General features: G+C 46.7%; 1 protein-coding gene across 1 annotated transcript in view; it reads right to left on the bottom strand.

The window, feature by feature from the left end:
* strn4 (striatin, calmodulin binding protein 4) overlaps positions 1-17,197 on the bottom strand; it is a 25,151-nt gene extending 7,954 nt beyond the window's left edge. Inside the window, exons 1-9 of the mRNA XM_076282809.1 lie at positions 16,738-17,197; positions 7,296-7,399; positions 4,085-4,161; positions 3,300-3,378; positions 2,653-2,838; positions 2,201-2,375; positions 1,862-2,018; positions 1,052-1,144; positions 424-542 (exon numbers count right to left, since the gene is read on the bottom strand). Of these exons, the coding sequence (XP_076138924.1) occupies positions 424-542; positions 1,052-1,144; positions 1,862-2,018; positions 2,201-2,375; positions 2,653-2,838; positions 3,300-3,378; positions 4,085-4,161; positions 7,296-7,399; positions 16,738-17,004 (1,257 nt within the window). The 5' untranslated portion in view covers positions 17,005-17,197. The remainder of the gene's footprint in view (positions 1-423; positions 543-1,051; positions 1,145-1,861; positions 2,019-2,200; positions 2,376-2,652; positions 2,839-3,299; positions 3,379-4,084; positions 4,162-7,295; positions 7,400-16,737) is intronic.
* Positions 17,198-17,246: the final 49 nt, after the last annotated feature.

The raw sequence follows: 17,246 nt of genomic DNA, 5'->3' as shown, positions 1-17,246 counted from the left end.
ATTGCGACCCCCCCCCCCCTGACAGATTTGTTTACGATTTGATTTGCGATATCATTTTTGAAAGTCAAGCTTTAGTTCAATATTCCAAATTTTGCTTTAAGTTGGACCACTTGTTGTTAGGTGAGCTTCACTGTCACACAAGGAGGATGACGTAAATATAAAAATCATAGAGGTGACTAACCATATGGGCAGAGTTGCAAGCTGCATGATTAATTGCAGCCTTTGCGATTAGCTAACCGCATTAGTGCAAATTACAATCTTCCTTCATACCGGTGTTTAATTTTAGGCCACAATTACAAAGAATCTCCAATCTGAGTACTGTTATAACATGACCAACGGTGTTTTCACCAGATGCTGCAGAGAGCTGTGATATTTGCTCTGAACAGAAGTGCATTTTGGAATGGGGGGGGGGGGGGAACCTACGTCGATGGTGAGGTCATTGTCGTTGGCAACGGTGAGGTCAGCCAGCTCGCCCAGGTTCATGTCTCCCCCGCCAACAGCATCCAAGATGAAGACGTCAGACGAGAAGCCCAGAGCGCCCCCTGCAGCGTCGGAGGAAGAACTCAGCATTAACACCAGCACCAGCGCAGATGCTCACACTCTTATGTCTGCTATAGGACACCTTCTGATTACTATAAATGACATGGAGAGTAAATAAGGGGAATAACTCAAACCACTGAAAGCCAAATGCATGGCCATTATGAAGTCATTTGGGTCTAGGTGTGGCCATGTAATAAAGTCTTACAGCAATAATGAGTATTAAACACATAATAACTGTATTGAACTCTGCATGAGGGTGACAAGAGGTTGTGCATATACAGGCAACATGGGGAAATATACAGCACAATCGAGGCAATCTAGGGGTGGAAGAGAGGAGGAGAGGACAGGAGAGGAGAGGAGAGGGAAAAGAGAAGAGAGGAATAAAAGAGAGGAAATGAGAGGAGGATGAGAGAAGAAGAGAAGAGAAGAGGAGGAGACGAGAGGAAAAGAGAAGATGAGGAGAAGGAGAAAAGAGGAGACGAGAGGAGGAGGGGAGAAGAGAAGAGGGTACCTTCAGGTCGAGGCTGGCCAGGGATAGAGGGGGGTGGGGAGGGCTTGGAGGGAAAATCCGACATCATACCCTGCATCTTGTTCCTGCGATTCTCTACACAAACACATGCAGAGATACACACACACACACACACACACACACACGCAGACACACATACAGACACACGCACGCACGCACACACACACACACGCACACACACACACACGCACACGCAGAAGCACACACCCACCCACACACACACAAACACACACACACACACACAAGCAGACACACATTCACGCACATAAAAACACACACACACACAAACAAACAAAACAACAATAGAAAAACATTAATATTCATGCAAACTCATGTAAACATAAACATAAAGACACATCTGAATTAAAGAAATATAAACACAACACAAACACACCCACATAAACACACAAACATGCAGAGGGAGATGCACAAACAGAAAAATGATTATTTACAGCTAACTACAACAACAACACACAGCTAACAACACACACAAACACACACTACAACACAACAGTCAGGTGTGGTGCAGCTCTTTCTTTTAAGGGTTTGTTTGTATGTGAGTGAAAGTTTGATAGATAAATATAGTTTCATAGTTTTATAGATAAAAGACTGTTTTGTGTGCATGTGTATTTGAATTTGTGTGTGTGTGTGTTCATGTGTGTGTGTGTGTTCATGTGTATTTGTATTTGAATGTGTGTGTGTTCATGTGTGTGTGTGTGTGTTCATCTATGTGTGTGTGTGTGTGTGTGTGTGTGTTCATGTGTGTGTGTGTGTGTGTGTGTGTGTGCTTACCTAGCTCTCGTCCGTCCCCAGAGATGCGGGCCTCTCCGGCGCCCTCGCCCTCCTCTCCGGAGCCCAGGAAGTCAAACTCACTCAGCGCATCCTCGGAGTCATCTTCATCATCCTCATCCTCAGGATCCAGGTCTGGGGTCAGGGGCTCCGCACCCATCTGGGAGCACACACACACAATGTCAATAATATGTCAATCACAAAAACACACAATGTCAATAATATGTAAATCACAAAAATAAATGTAATTTAAATAAAAGTTTAATTAAAATGTACTCAAAATGTACATAAATAAAGTAACGTCTGTGTGTGTGTGTGAGTGTGTGTCACTGTGTGCCTCACCTTCCGTGTCTTCTTGTTCTTGCGGGGCCCATCGATGCAGTCAGTGGCCATGCCCTGGAAGTCATCTTCCTCGTCGCTGTCATCCTCATCATCATCCTCACAGCCGTGCAGGAAGGGGATCTTATCCAGCACAGAGCCCCCCACCCTCTCCTTCGAGCTCTCCTTACCAGCGTTCCTACACACACACACACACACACACACACACACACACACACACACACACACACACACACACACACACACACACACACACACACACACACACACACACACATTAATACACACTTATCCAGCACAGAGTCCCAAGCCTCTCCTTACCATCATTCCTGCACACACACACACACACAATCACATGCTGACTACTGTATATAAGATACTATGTGTCTGTGTGGCATTAATTATTGTGTGTGTGTGTGTGTGTGTGTGTGTGTGTGTGTGTATGTCTGACCGACCTCTTGATCTGCTCCTCGATCTGCCTGACCAGCAGGGACTCGGAGGCTGCGTGTGTTTCGGATTCTGGGGAGGGTTCGGACGGGGGCGGCCCGTTGGCCTCGGGACTGCTGCGGCCCAGCAGCGAGCGCACGCGCTTGGAGCGCATGTCCAAGATGGTGTCTGAGTAGCCCACCTCCTCCAGGTACCTGCACACACACACACATAGGCATACGGACAAGCATACATACAGACAGACACACACACACACAAGCATACATACAGACAGACACACACACACAAGCATACACACACACACAGGCATACGGACAAGCATACATACAGACAGACACACACACACACACACACACAAGCATACATACAGACACATACACACACACACACACACACACACACACACACACACACACACACACACACACACACACACACACACACACACACACACACACACACACACACACACACACACACACACACACACACACACACACACACACACACACACACAGGATGTGGACAATGTCTTTGGTTTAGTGACTTAATGACTACTAAAATGTCTGTAAACTCCAATGGGTACCACATATAACGCAGCGTCAGGCCTGGACCAGCAGGAGGCGATATGGGGAAGGGAAACACAGACACTCACTTGCGCAATAGCTGACGTCCCTCCTTCCACGACATCTGATTGGCTGGCTCCGAGTCTGACTCTGCCGGCCCATTGGGTACTGAAGGGCCCAATCAAACAAGGAGGTGATGTAATGGCGTGAAACTTTCAGTAGTTATCAATGACTCCACACTAGGCTACATAATGCAATCACCAGCCAGGGTTAACACGCTCATACTGCTCTCTACTGGACCGTACACACAACGGAATCTGTATATTGCATCACTGTGATCTATCAAGACCACAACAAAGTGGGTATGTATAGGTATGTTTCTTTCTCTGTGTGTGTGTGTGTGTGTGTGTGTGTGTGTGCCTGTTTGTGTGTGTGTGCCTGTGTGAGAGTTAGAGTGTGTGTGTGTGTGTGTGTGTGTCTGTGTGAGAGATAAAGTGTGTGTGCGTGCGTGTGTGCCTGTGCGTGTGCCTCTGTGTGGGTGTGTGTGCGAGTGAGTGTGTGCGCGTGTGTGTGCGTGTGTGTGTGTGAGAGAGTGAGTGTGTGCGCGTGTGTGTGCGTGTGTGTGTGTGTGAGAGAGTGAGTGTGTGTGAGAGTGAGTGTGTGCGCGTGTGTGTGCGTGTGTGTGTGTGTGAGAGTGAGTGTGTGCGCGTGTGTGTGCGTGTGTGTGTGTGTGAGAGAGTGAGTGTGTGCGCGTGTGTGTGCGTGTGTGTGTGTGTGTGTGTGTGAGAGTGAGTGTGTGTGTGTGTGTGTATGTGTGTGAGAGTGAGTGTGTGCGCGTGTGTGCGCGTGTATGTGTGTGCGCGTGAGTGTGTACCTGGCTCTGCCTCTGTCTCTGGTTTCTTCTCCCCTGGGCTCTGGTCACTGCCAGTCTTCAGCTTCTGGTGCTTGGTCCTGCCAATCAAAAGTAGACACACAACAATTATCATCACCAGGATTGGGTAGTAACGGATTACATGTAGGGCATAAAAAAAAAAAAAGGTTTGGTTCCTGTTGGTTGTCAGTTGAGGCCATGGGTCGGTAGGGAATATATATTTTTTTTTTCCAGTGGCAGTAAGGGATAGGTAGAAAATCAATCCCACCAGGATTTCGCGAGGTTTTTTGAGACTGTTGCGACCTAAAATGCCTGGATGGAAGTTGCGGTGATTTTAGCTGTTTCTTGTGGAGAAATTGCGGGAGGAAGTGAAAATTGCAAAAATAGTTTACATTTAGGGCAATTAAGGTTAGTAAGACCAAAATCACACTGATAATCTTGATGCTTATTAAAAAGGATAATCAAAGGTAAACAGTAAGGATTACAGAAAATCAAAGTAGGCCTACTTTATTTGTGAAAATGCTTTGACTGAGGTCATTCACAAAGCATTATAGTAGAACTGTCCAAAAAAGACAGTCACCTAAAGAGATGGCATCATGTCATATGTTTCAATACATTCATATATTTTGTAATTCATATTAAGTTCATATCTTTTTAACAATTCATAGTCTGTGGCCTGCATAATTACTAATAGCCAAGTAAGTATCTAGTAATTTCATATTGATTTAAACTATTTGACTACACTTCTGTTTAATGTCATTACATTGGTGGTGTACGTCTAATTGACTGCCTGCCCCTTTAAGGACGTGAGAGTAGCCTAAGTACATTTCTGAGTGGATTGGAAGGCTTGCATCTCACTGTGTTCGGCTACGAGTGTAAATCACTTTTTGCATAGCGCATTACGATATGTGGATGCAATTGGGAATGTCTTCTATGTCATTTGTTAAAATAAATGTTAAAAAAAAACAACTCGAATGAAATCATTATTGGATCATAGAAGAGGTAAATGTCTTGCAATTTTATTAATTTCTATGATTTTGGTAGCACTACTCAAACTAAGCCCACAAGCTAGCAAACATGACATAAGCTAAAAGGACATATCCAGGTAAACGTTTGCCAATGGGTTGCATAGCCTACTCAAAAATCAGTAAACCAAGTAGGCCTTAATTAACTTACTTTCATAGCCTAGGTAGGTTAGCGACACCAGGTTGAGAGATGCAAGTAAGCAGATCATTAACGTTAGCCTTCTATTTATTGTCATCAAAACTGTAGAGGAACGAACACGTTAGGGCAGTCTTTGGTGTCATATGCAAAAGGTGCAGAAGTAAGTGTGCCATCTGGCTCAATATTCTGCGCGAGGGACTGTTGTGGTAGGTGAAATTTCACGGTGAAACTACGATGATTGGTCAAATTTGCGAAAAAGTTGCGGTGTTTGGACAAAATTGCGAGTGCCTTGGTAAGTGACGAAAACAATCGTCTTCGTGAACAGCTGTGCATAGGCTACTTTGTAAAAGAGAGAATACGGTCATCCCTATACATAACGCAAGGGGTAATTAATGTAATTATAGTTCGCCTTTTATTTGTGGATTTATTTAATATATTTAGTGTTATTTCTTCCCCAAGCTCATAAAATAAATTTGGGTCGCACATAAATTGACAGGGTCGGTCGGAAACCGGAACCCAAGATTTTTTTTTTTTATGCCCAATCTGGATTACGTAATCAGATTACAAAAATCAAGTAACTATAATCAGCCCAGATTACAATAAAAAATTGTGTAATCAGATTACAGTTACATTGTTGGGGATTACCTGATTACATTTTATCATGCAAGCAATGCAACTTTTTAATGATAGCCTAGTTATCTTTTAATTCGACAAGCTTCGGGCTTGCTGGTTCGATCCCCGACCAGTAGAAAAAATGTGGGCGGGGGAAGTAGTTGAGCACTGCTCTCCCATGCCCACATCCACGGCTGAAGTGCCCTTGAGTAAGGCACCTAACCCCTCATTGATCCCCGAGCGCCGTTGTAGCAGACAGCTCACTGCTCCGGGTTGGTGTGTGCTTCACCTCACTGTGTGTTCACTGTGTGCTTCACTAATTCGCGGATTGGAAGACCAAATTTCCCTCACGGGATTAAAAGAGTATCTATACTTACTTACTAACTTATTTACTATTGGGGCAGGTCTCTCAGCACACTGCCTGATCTTTTCCTCCTAATCTTAATGTAGCCTCTTGTTTTAGTGTCACCGTTTACTTCGGTCCCCCTGGTTGAAAAACATCCCAAAGGAATAATTTTCTCACCCCCACAATTGAAATGGGCATGGTGTCATTCAATCTCAGGCCATGTCCCTGAGTCAAAAAAATCCAGCGAAAGCTAAATTCATTGTCCAGGTGTGCCCTTATAAAGGTTAAGCTGAGTTGTGCATGTTTGGAGAATAGTGATCCATGATCACATCCATGATGACTAAGTGATCAATTTTGGGATGAGGGAAATTTCAACCACCAAAATACCACCCCCAAAGTGGAGAATAGCTATAGAAATGTATTAGTTTTGGGTGTTTTTCAGACAATGGGACCTGGTGACCTCAAAGTAAATGGTAACAAAATGGTAACAAGGGCCAAGATTTTTGGAGGAAAAGATCAGTTAATTCACACAGGAATGCTTTACTCAGAGCAAAGAGATTTCTTAGATGTAATGAAATGATAAACAGAAAAATAGAATGAGAATTCTTTCATCAATACAGTGGTGGTGTCTTTTACTTAAGGGGCATATTTATTGAAGTAATCTAAAAGTAATCCTAAAGTAATCAGATTATGTTACATGTAATTTGTAGTCAGTAATGGATTACATTTCAAAGTAATCTGACCCAACCCTGATCATCATTACCACCATCACCATCCCCAACACCATCACAATCACCATCATCCCCAACACCATCATCATCCTTCTCAACACCATCATCATCCTCCTCAACACCATCATCATCATTCTCAACAACATCATCATCAACACCATCATCATCATCATCATCCTCATCATCATCATCCTCATCCTCATCATAATCATCCTCCTTCCTCTCTTCTTCACCTCACATTTCAATCATTTCAACCATCATCATCATCATCATCTCACTTAGTGGCATTTAATACTAATCTCATTACACAAAAAGTGAGCCTACTTGTGTACTTGTTTGTTTGTGTTTGTGTGTGTCTCACCTCTCTTGTTTGAGGGCGTACTCCAGCATCTTGATCCTCCTCACCAGATCCTGCTTCATGTTCTCCTGCCCCTTCCTCTCACCCTGCAGAAAGGCCACCTGTGCCTACACACACACACACACACACACACAAAACATTACTCAATTTACCACAGTGTTCATAAAATGCACATTTTAACAGTACCTGACAAGGAAATACACTAAATGAAGTTCAATGGAATCCAATCCTTGCGTTGGTGTGTGTGACAAGTTGGAACAGAGCAGGCACACGTGTGTGTGTGTGTGTGTATTGTGTATATATGAGTATGTGTTGTCAGTTTCCCACAGACACACACCACTGTTCTGCACCGCACCCCACCAAAGCTCAGTGGCGCTCAGTGAGCTTTGTTGACTGGGAGATGTTGAAAGGTCTTTTGTGATCATGCCCACCGCAGTGTTTGCTTTGAGGACCAAAATAAAGAGGAGCCGGCGCAGTCGAAGTCTAAGTAAAGAGCACACAGACGCACACAGAGACCAGAGATTATTTAAAGTCCGAGAGACCAAAACACAGCGGGAGGGCGGCCTGAGAAACCTTCGGGAGGGAGGAACCACGAGGAGATTTTCACCACATCGAGAGGGACAAACACCCACTGGGAACTACAGCGCCCCCTAGTGGACGAATGTTGGAGGAATAAAAAAAAAAACTCAAATCACATGAAGCCAATTTTGGCACAGAAACTTCAAACCAGCATGCTGAAAGACAGTGGTTGTTTAGAGGCAGTTTCATCTCTCTCTCTCTATCCCTCTCTCTCTCTCTCTCTCGATCTAGCCATCTCTTTCTCTCTCTTTCTCTTTTTCGTGCCATCACACTCTTTTTCTCTACATTCCCAGTTCAGTGACTCCAAGCAGAGTCAATTTTTGTCATAGAGGGAGAAATAAACTACCTTGTGTGCGTGTGTGTTTGTGTATGTGTGTGTATGTGTGTGTGTGCGCACGTCAGAATTTTGCTGCTTTGCGTTCTATAATGGATTGGCAAAAAACAATGCCAAAAGGCAGATTAACCCCCACTACCAACAGACACAAACAGCCTACACAGCAAAAAAGAAGTGTGTGTGTATGAAAAAGAGAAAAAAAGAATGATCCAAACAAAGAGAGGAGAAAAAGAGAAAAGAGTAAGAAAGGACAAAGACACCTTGTTGTTTCCCCAACTCTTATTTTCACCTCTGGTCAGGCTGGAGAGCACACACACACACTCACACACACACACACACACACTCACACACACAATCACACACACAATCACACACACAGTGCCGCAGCACAGAGCACCCGTCTACTGCCCTCCTACAGCTCTCAGCAGCACCACCTCAACAACACATGAAACACTCCTGCCCCCTCACCCACATGGCAAAGGGATGAGAGGGGGCGGCGCTCCGAACAGGCCTCTGCACTGTCATTGTCATAGGGCTATAGGATCATGGAGCTAGATCCAGGCGTCTGAGCAGGTTTAGCTTATTTCTAGGGTATGGTTTTATAGGTAGCGGCTAGGTTCAAAACAAAACTCGACTCAAAACATGGGCTGTCTGATCTGCAGGTCACTGTCACTCTGATAGCAGCTGTGTCTGTCTTCAGTGAGAGGGAGGGAGGCCCAAGCCAAATGGAATGTGCTCTAGGTGTGGTTGTGTGTGTGTGTGTGTGTGTGTGTGTGTGTGTGTGTGTAAGAGGTGTGGCGAGCTGTGTATATGTTTGTGTGCGTGTGTGTACGCATATGTATGTGTGTGTGTGTGTGTGTGTGTGTGTGTAAGAGGTGTGGCGAGCTGTGAGTGTCTGACGGAGCACAGGACACGTCCAGACCAGCTCCTTTCCTTTTCCCCCCAGACGGATGCGGGCCTCATCTAAGCCACGCCAGGGCCAGATGCTGGCTTGAGGGCAGGTCTGGACACATCCTGCCTCTGCACACCAGCACTTCTGCCTAGCATACCTCTCCACAACACAGCCCCACACTGCAGCAGATTCCACCCATGCACATCAGGGCCACATTAGGGCCACCTCAGGGCCAGAACAGAGCCACATCAGAGCCAGCACAGAGCCACATCAGAGCCAGCACAGAGCCACATCAGAGCCAGCACAGAGCCACATCAGAGCCAGCACTGAGCCACATCAGGGCCAGAAGAGAGCCAGCACAGAGCCACATCAGAGCCAGCACAGAGCCACATCAGGGCCAGAAGAGAGTCAGCACAGAGCCACATCAGAGCCAGCACAGAGCCACATCAGGGCCAGAAGAGAGCCAGCACAGAGCCACATCAGAGCCAGCACAGAGCCACATCAGAGCCAGCACAGAGCCACATCAGAGCCAGCACAGAGCCACATCAGAGCCACATCAGAGCCAGCACAGAGCCAGCACAGAGCCACATCAGAGCCAGCACAGAGCCACATCAGAGCCAGCACAGAGCCAGCACAGAGCCACATCAGGGCCAGAAGAGAGCCAGCACAGAGCCACATCAGAGCCAGCACAGAGCCACATCAGAGCCAGCACAGAGCCAGCACAGAGCCAGCACAGAGCCACATCAGAGCCAGCACAGAGCCAGCACAGAGCCAGCACAGAGCCAGCACAGAGCCAGCACAGAGCCACATCAGAGCCAGCACAGAGCCAGCACAGAGCCACATCAGGGCCAGAAGAGAGCCAGCACAGAGCCACATCAGAGCCAGCACAGAGCCAGCACAGAGCCAGCACAGAGCCAGCACAGAGCCAGCACAGAGCCAGCACAGAGCCACATCAGAGCCACATCAGAGCCACATCAGAGCCATGGTCAGGTGGCAGTAGACACCTCTCCTCCTCTCTTCCTCCTCTTCTCCTATGTACTAGGAGAGGCCACAAGGGTCCTTCTTCTCCTCTGTTCTCTTCCTCTCTTCTCTTCCCCTCTTCCTGACCTCTCCTTCTACTCATCTCCTCTTCTTCCTCTCCTCTCCTTTTTCTCTCTCCCTCCTGTCTTTAACATCATTCTTTCCTCTCACTCCTCCTCTCTGCTCCTCTTTCCTCTCCTGCCTCTGCTCTGTTCTTCTCTTTTCACCTCCACCTCGGAGAGGAGGTGCATTCCCTCTGTCTTGTGCTCTCCTTTCTCCTTCTCGTTCTTCTGTGGAAAAGCAAAACATGTTCACGAGTTGTTGATTTGTTCAGCGTTCCCCCCCTCTCTCCTCTCCTCCACTGGGCATCACCCACATCTCTCCCTCTCTCTACCTCTATCTCCCTCTCTCTACCTCTCTCTCTCTACCTCTCTCTCTCTACCTCTCTCTCCCTCTCTCTACCTCTCTCTCTACCTCTCTCTCTCTACCTCTCTCTCTCTCTCTCTCTCTACCTCTCTCTCTCTCTACCTCTCTCTCTCTACCTCTCTCTCTCTCTCTCTCTCTCTCTCTCTCATGACTGCAATCAGGGCAGGGATCCAGTGTGAGGCCAGTGCAAACCTGTCATGCATGACTCTGGGGGAGAGAGAGAGAGAGAGAGAGAGAGAGAGAGAGAGAAAAAAGAAAGAACAAAAACAGAGAGAGAGACAGAAACAGACACAGACACACACAGATCCTACACAGAGGAAAAGCAAGTCCATAACATGTCTGAGGGACACAGACAGTCCATAACATGGCTGAGGGACACAGACAGTTCATAACATGGCTGAGGGACACAGACAGTCCATAACATGGCTGAGGGACACAGACAGTCCATAACATGTCTGAGGGACACAGACAGTGAGTCCATAACATGGCTGAGGGACACAGACAGTCCATAACATGGCTGAGGGACACAGACAGTCCATAACATGTCTGAGGGACACAGACAGTGAGTCCATAACATGGCTGAGGGACACAGACGGCTGGACAACTTTCACTTTATACTGCAGCACTCACAACCAAATACTTTATCTGACAATCTTGCCAGAAATAGACACACAAACTTTTTCTAGGCACGTATCTTCTTTCCCTTCTTCATGGGCTAAAACAATCAACATCCAGTTGATCTTTTGTTAGACCCTTACAAACATCAACTGTGCCGGTCTGTAAATGCCTGCAGTGACTAACGGGAGTTCCAACACTAAAGCATGACGTCAGTTGTCCGTTCTGAGCACAAAAGGCAATTTCCTGCTGGTCAGTGAACTTTAAGGACAACAAAGAGAGGCATCAAAACAATGTGGCCATAATCACAGTGTGGCCAATACGCTGGAGGAGACGACTGTTTTAGATGTGTGCTTAGGTTTGTAGATGTTTGAGAATATTTGCATATTTCAAATGTAATAAAGTGACAGGCCCATTAAGGTTCAAAACAACTGCACTACTCATTGTGCGTGCAGACAGACACAACACAGACGGCTGTGGTTCTGGAAAATCCCGGGTCCCAGCCCCAAGTGGGCTCTCTCATTGGTCAATCATGTGGTGGGCTCGGCCAAGCGGCCACCGTCAACAAGAGCGAGTGGACCCGCTTTTACCCACAAGCCCCTCCTTTCCTGGCCTTCCTGAGTTTGAGAACAGGGTCAAGGGCAGCTGGCCTGTCTTCCTCCATACCACCACGCACGCACGCACACACGCACACACGCACAAACGCACACACGCACACACACACTTCAACAAGTAGATCAGGCGTGTCTGGGACAGATAGCCTACGCTGTGCTCTATCTGAATGTCTCCCTCTCTCAATCCAAAGATTCTAGACCACTCCGCTCTAAGATCTTTGCACTCTACCTCTCTCTCTTCCTCTCTCTCTCTCTACCTCTCACTACCTTTCTCTCACTACCTCTCTATCCATCTTTTCCTCTCCTCTTTCTCCCATGCCACTACTTGAACACTGTATCTTTATTCACCATCCTCCTCTATCTCCCTCTCAGCCATTCACTCCATCTCTCTCACTCTCCCTTCATTCTTGTCTCTCCCTCTCTCTTTCTCTGCCTTTAAGGCATTCTTTCTTTCTATCTCTCTCCATCTCTGGCTCTCTCTCTCTCTCTCTCTCTCTCTCTCTCTGGTGTGTGTGTGTGTAGGCTTTTACAACAGCAACTTCCCGTCCTCTAAATTGTTTGCTAGTGTGCTTCTGTGTGCTTTCCCCACCTTGGAGAGACCTATGCTGGGCATAGCAGGCCCCACACCAGCTATTAGTGGACGGGGCCACTGATGTAAGAACTGGCTAGGGACAACGGATGGAAATTAGCACTCACAAGCTAACTCCGGCTTATTTACAGCTTGTCTGTTAATTAATGAGCATTGTCATAATAAATAAACAAATAAATAAAATAAATAAATGTGGTGGGAGTCCCCCACCTGGCCCCTGTCCACCCCACGCGTGGTGGCAGGTCTCCGGTGGGTAGTGTAGACAGGTGTGAGTGTGGACACTGTACAGCAGCAACTGGACACAGAATGGGAGAGATCGAGAGGGAAACCAACAGGCTCTACCCTGCTGCTAGTAACAAAAGACAAAACAGCCTGGACAGTCCAGCACAAAGAAGAAAGAGGAAAAAACACCTTCTCTTGAAAGACCAACATCATTAACAACAGCGTACACTGCTTTAACAAACTCCACAGACCTGTTTAAGTAAGTATAAGTATGTATACTCTTTTGATCCCGTGAGGAAAATTTGGTCTCTGCATTTATCCCAAGCCGTGAATTAGTAAAACACACTCAGCACACAGTGAACACACAGTAACACGCTGTCTGTCCATGCAGAAAGCATCCGCAGAGAGGACACGGTGTGGAATGATACAGGATGGAACAATAGAACATAGAATACCGTAAAACCTTGACTAATAATCCGAGTCCCAATTAGATGGGGGCTACGGTCAAATCAGATAGAATGGTAAAGAGGCGAAAGAAAGTGGTCACACTATTGGAGAGCCTAATTTTTATACAAGTAGGCACATATTTATGCTGTTTTAAATGATCAGTTTGATACTAGTATTTCCCATAATTTCTGAGCACGTAGAAGCTAGCCCATATCGAAAGCAAATAAGAGCCCAGGTTATACTATTCAAGGTTTAACAGAACTCCTGGCAGAGAATGAGGAAGTTACATGTGAGTGCGTGGACTGTACCATGTGTGTGTGTGTGTGTGTGTGTGTGTGTGTGTGTGTGTGTGTGTGTGTGTGTGTGTGTGTGTGTGTGTGTGTGTGTGTGTGTGTGTGTGTGTGTGTGTGTGTGTGTGTGTGTGTGTGTGTGTGTGTGTGTGTCGTGTGTGTGTGTGTCGTGTGTGTGTGTGTGTGTGTGTGTGTGTGTATGTGTATGATCTTACACATTGTCAGAATGTGTTTATTTGGAGTTATTATGCTTGGTGCGTGTGTGTGAGTGTGAGTGTGAGTGTGAGTGTGAGTGTGAGTGTGAGTGTGTGTGTGTGTGTGTTTGTCATAGGCCTACACTTCCACATATGCAAGTAGAGCTTAAGCAACAGGAAATGAATACGATCCTTTACACTAATGTGAATTTGCATGAGTAGCCTACATAGTCAACACATGCTTCAATGGCTGCAGGTCCCAATTAGCTCAAAGCAATTAGTCACAAATGACCAACAGAGTAGCCTCATGGGAAATGTAGTCCAAGCTCCTACTCCTTCACAGCAACAGCAATCCCACCTGTTCCATCAGCCATACTTAGGGTCAGGGGCCTTTAAAAGGCCCGGCCTAAATGTGAATACTTCACCTTCTCTGCCATAGCCTGTCTGTCTGCTGTGAGGGGAACAGGAGGTGAACTTAAAATGGAGAACTATTTTCAGAAGAGAGAGAACAGAACAGACTCTTCGGTCTCTCGTGTAGAGAACGAGAAGGAAAAAAAAAAGAGAGCCGAGTCGTGATTTCCTTTCCTGCCTTCTTCCCCTCACGCAGGTGATGCTAACGAGAGATGTAAAATGGGAGAGAAGAGAGGAGAGGAGGAGAGGGGGAAGAAGACAGGAGAGGAGGAGAGGGGAAAGAACAGCGGAGAGGGGGAAGGGGGGAAAAGAAGAAAAAACACGAGAGCAGCAAACAGATGGAGAGAAGAAGCAGAGGAGAGAAGAGAAGAGAAGAGAAGAGAAGAGAAGAGAAGAGAAGAGAAGAGAAGAGAAGAGAAGAGAAGATGACAGAGATAAAAGAAGACAAGAGGGCAAGGGAGAGGAGAACAACTGACAAGCGTCAAGACGACGGAGGAGAAGAATTGTGTGGGAAGCAGAAGGCAAGCCCTCGCGTGAGACGTGGGGGGGGGGGGGCAAGATGGGAAGACAATGCCAAACGGAGAGGGGGAGAAGAACAGAAGGGAGGAGAAGACAAGTTTCGGATGGAAGGATAGAGAGTAAACAAATGGAAGAAGAGAGAGAGACATAGAGAGAGAATGAGAAAAGAATAGAATGTGAAAAGGCAGAAAAAGCTGGCAGGAGCTTAGGGGGAGGAAGAACATTGATGAAGAGGAAGAGGAGGATCGGATGGTCTCTGCTGGCGACCAACAGGGACCCTGTAAGGACAGGTGTTCCTCTACAACACACACACACACATAAAATACAACCACTTCAGGATGACAGTCATCTTTCAACATTCTATTATTAGCCTTTTGGAGCCATGCAGCTCCAAACAAGTGTGTGTGTGCGTGTTTGTGTGTGTGTGTGTCTGTGTGTAAGCGTGCGTGTAAGTGGCAGAGCACATGTGCATGTGTTAGAGCAAGCGAGAGCACGTGTGTGACTCCTCCTCAACCATGCATGCCACACACACACACACACACACACACACACACACACACACACACACACAGCCAGCACCCTCAGCAAGTGAGCCAACGAACCAACGACACAAGCGAACGAACGCTGAAGCTCTAGCAGGCCAGTCAGGCCCTTGAGGCCACCGCTCCGCCACACATTCCCACTGGCACCCAGAACCTGGCACTGAGGCCCGGGATGCCAACATGGCTCTCCTCCTCCTGCTGCTCTGTGGGCAGTGGGGGGGGGGGGGGGGGGGGGGGCTCCACTGGGCAAAGCTCGCTGGCATCTCCTCTTACGTAACCCCCTCCGGCTGCTGCCACCTCCAGCAGGCCACCCTAATTGTTCGTTTCTCTCACAGGCCCCCGCTCTACGCTCCACTGACGGGCCAATATGGCTAAGTGGGCCGGCAGAACATGGAAGTTCAAGGGCGATAAATGGGACTCGGATCCAAAGCCAAAATGGACTTGCCTCTCTATTTCCAAAAGCTGGTGTGGGTTATATTTAGGGTCTCCAACGTGAAACACATAATTTGTATGTCTTCTATATGTTATCATCGTCATTATTATTATTGTTACTATACAGTGCAATTAACAGGCGACACACTAGGACAGGTCTAATGACTGGTACCCTATACTCAGGGTAGAGGGAGGAAAATGTCACATGGTGGCTACTGGGCCATCTATTTTTTACAGGACTATATATAAAATGGGACATGTTTTACAAGGGAAATTTTTCTGGCTCTTTTGAGATGTGTGTGTGTGTGTGTGTGTGTGTGTGTGTGTGTGTGTGTGTGTGTGTGTGTGAGTATGTGTGTGTATTTGTGAGCGTGTGCGCGTTCCCTAGAGCAGTAGGGAAAAATAAAAACAAATCACACTTATAAACCTTAAGAGACTGCATTACGTCACTGGTCTTTTTCGTTCGTGTAGCTTGAGGATTTAGGCTACAAACGCATCTTACCGTATCCCAGTAGTAGTGGTGGTTGTGGTCACGTGACGTACAGTAATCTCCCACCAACCAGAGAAATTAAATATATATATATATATATATATACATAGATATTTATAGCAGCGTCGGTTATAGCTTTGTAGCCCGCTTATCAAATATGTACGCCAATTTACTTGGCTTTGTGTGTTACACAGAATCGCTGCTACACCCATTTTATGTATGTTTACATATAGCGGGCTTGCTTGACAATACATTGTGTCTGACCATCAAAAACCTAGACGGATGGAAAATATGGCAAGGGCGCAGTTTCACGACAACAGAAAAAATCGGATGCTGCTCTATTTTAGATTTTAGACAATCGATAACCAACAAAAGGGAACAGAACCGTCACTTTCAGTAGCAGCTATAGCCTACACTGGAATTGAATTACAATAGATTGGTTAAAAGCGGACGCTGTCTGATAAGTTTCAATGGATGAACAGAATGTAATGGCTGACAAAACATTGGATTTGTCGGATTAAGAATAAAAAGTACTACTATATCTTCCTAATCTGTGATTGCTACACGGCTACTGGTGAGTGATTACAGCGAGAGACTACTCGTGTCTTACCCCTTCCAAATGTTTGATCAGGGCCAACTTGTAACAAAAGACACGCTATTATCAAAACAGTTGTTTAAACTCAATCTCTCGAACCACGAAGCGAATGTTCCCAAAAGCATCGCAATATCCATTATTCCACTATTCGAACAGAAGCTACATAAGACGCCAGCGTCACTACTCAATTTCTTTGAAGGGCTCAGCCCAACCGCAGGAATTGGAAGCGCTTACCCGGAGTTCGTCCCTCTCGGCTTCCCAGCGACATTTTTCGGCCTGGAAACGTCCCCATTCGTACTGAATGAAATGCAAGATCCCAGGAAGTGATAGGCCTGCTTCTCCGTCCTGCGCTTCCCGAGGCGGCAAGGCTCCTGCCATCGCCCCGGCCGCTGCTGCTGGTCCGAGCACGGCTTTCGGCCCGTTCGGATTGCGCCCCACGCCGCTGCCCGCGGAGTTCTGGTTCGTTCCACCCGCTACTCCGCCGGATCTTTCCGCCTCCATTTTAGCGTTCGAGCCGCCGCCAGCACTGGAGGTGGAAAAACGCAGCGAGAATGATAATAATAGGTTACCCTGTCCCTTTCCACTCACACACACACTGCTTTCTTGCTCTCTCTCCCTCTCTCTCCTTACTTTCTCACTAACGTAGAGCTACACCAGCGCTCACAGAGAAACTGTGCCAAATAGTGAGCGCTTCCAGTCCTCAACCTACTGCTGCTGTACTATGGGTGGAAGCTTCCTGCCAC

Source organism: Alosa pseudoharengus, unplaced genomic scaffold (assembly GCF_046254945.1).
Source record: "Alosa pseudoharengus isolate Yale_2024_CS ecotype anadromous, Long Island Sound unplaced genomic scaffold, YU_APseudo_1.1 YU_APseudo_1.1_scf_13, whole genome shotgun sequence".
Classification (NCBI taxonomy): Eukaryota; Metazoa; Chordata; class Actinopteri; order Clupeiformes; family Clupeidae; genus Alosa; species Alosa pseudoharengus.
Note: the sequence above shows the minus strand (reverse complement) of the source record. Positions and strands in the feature narration are given on the sequence as shown.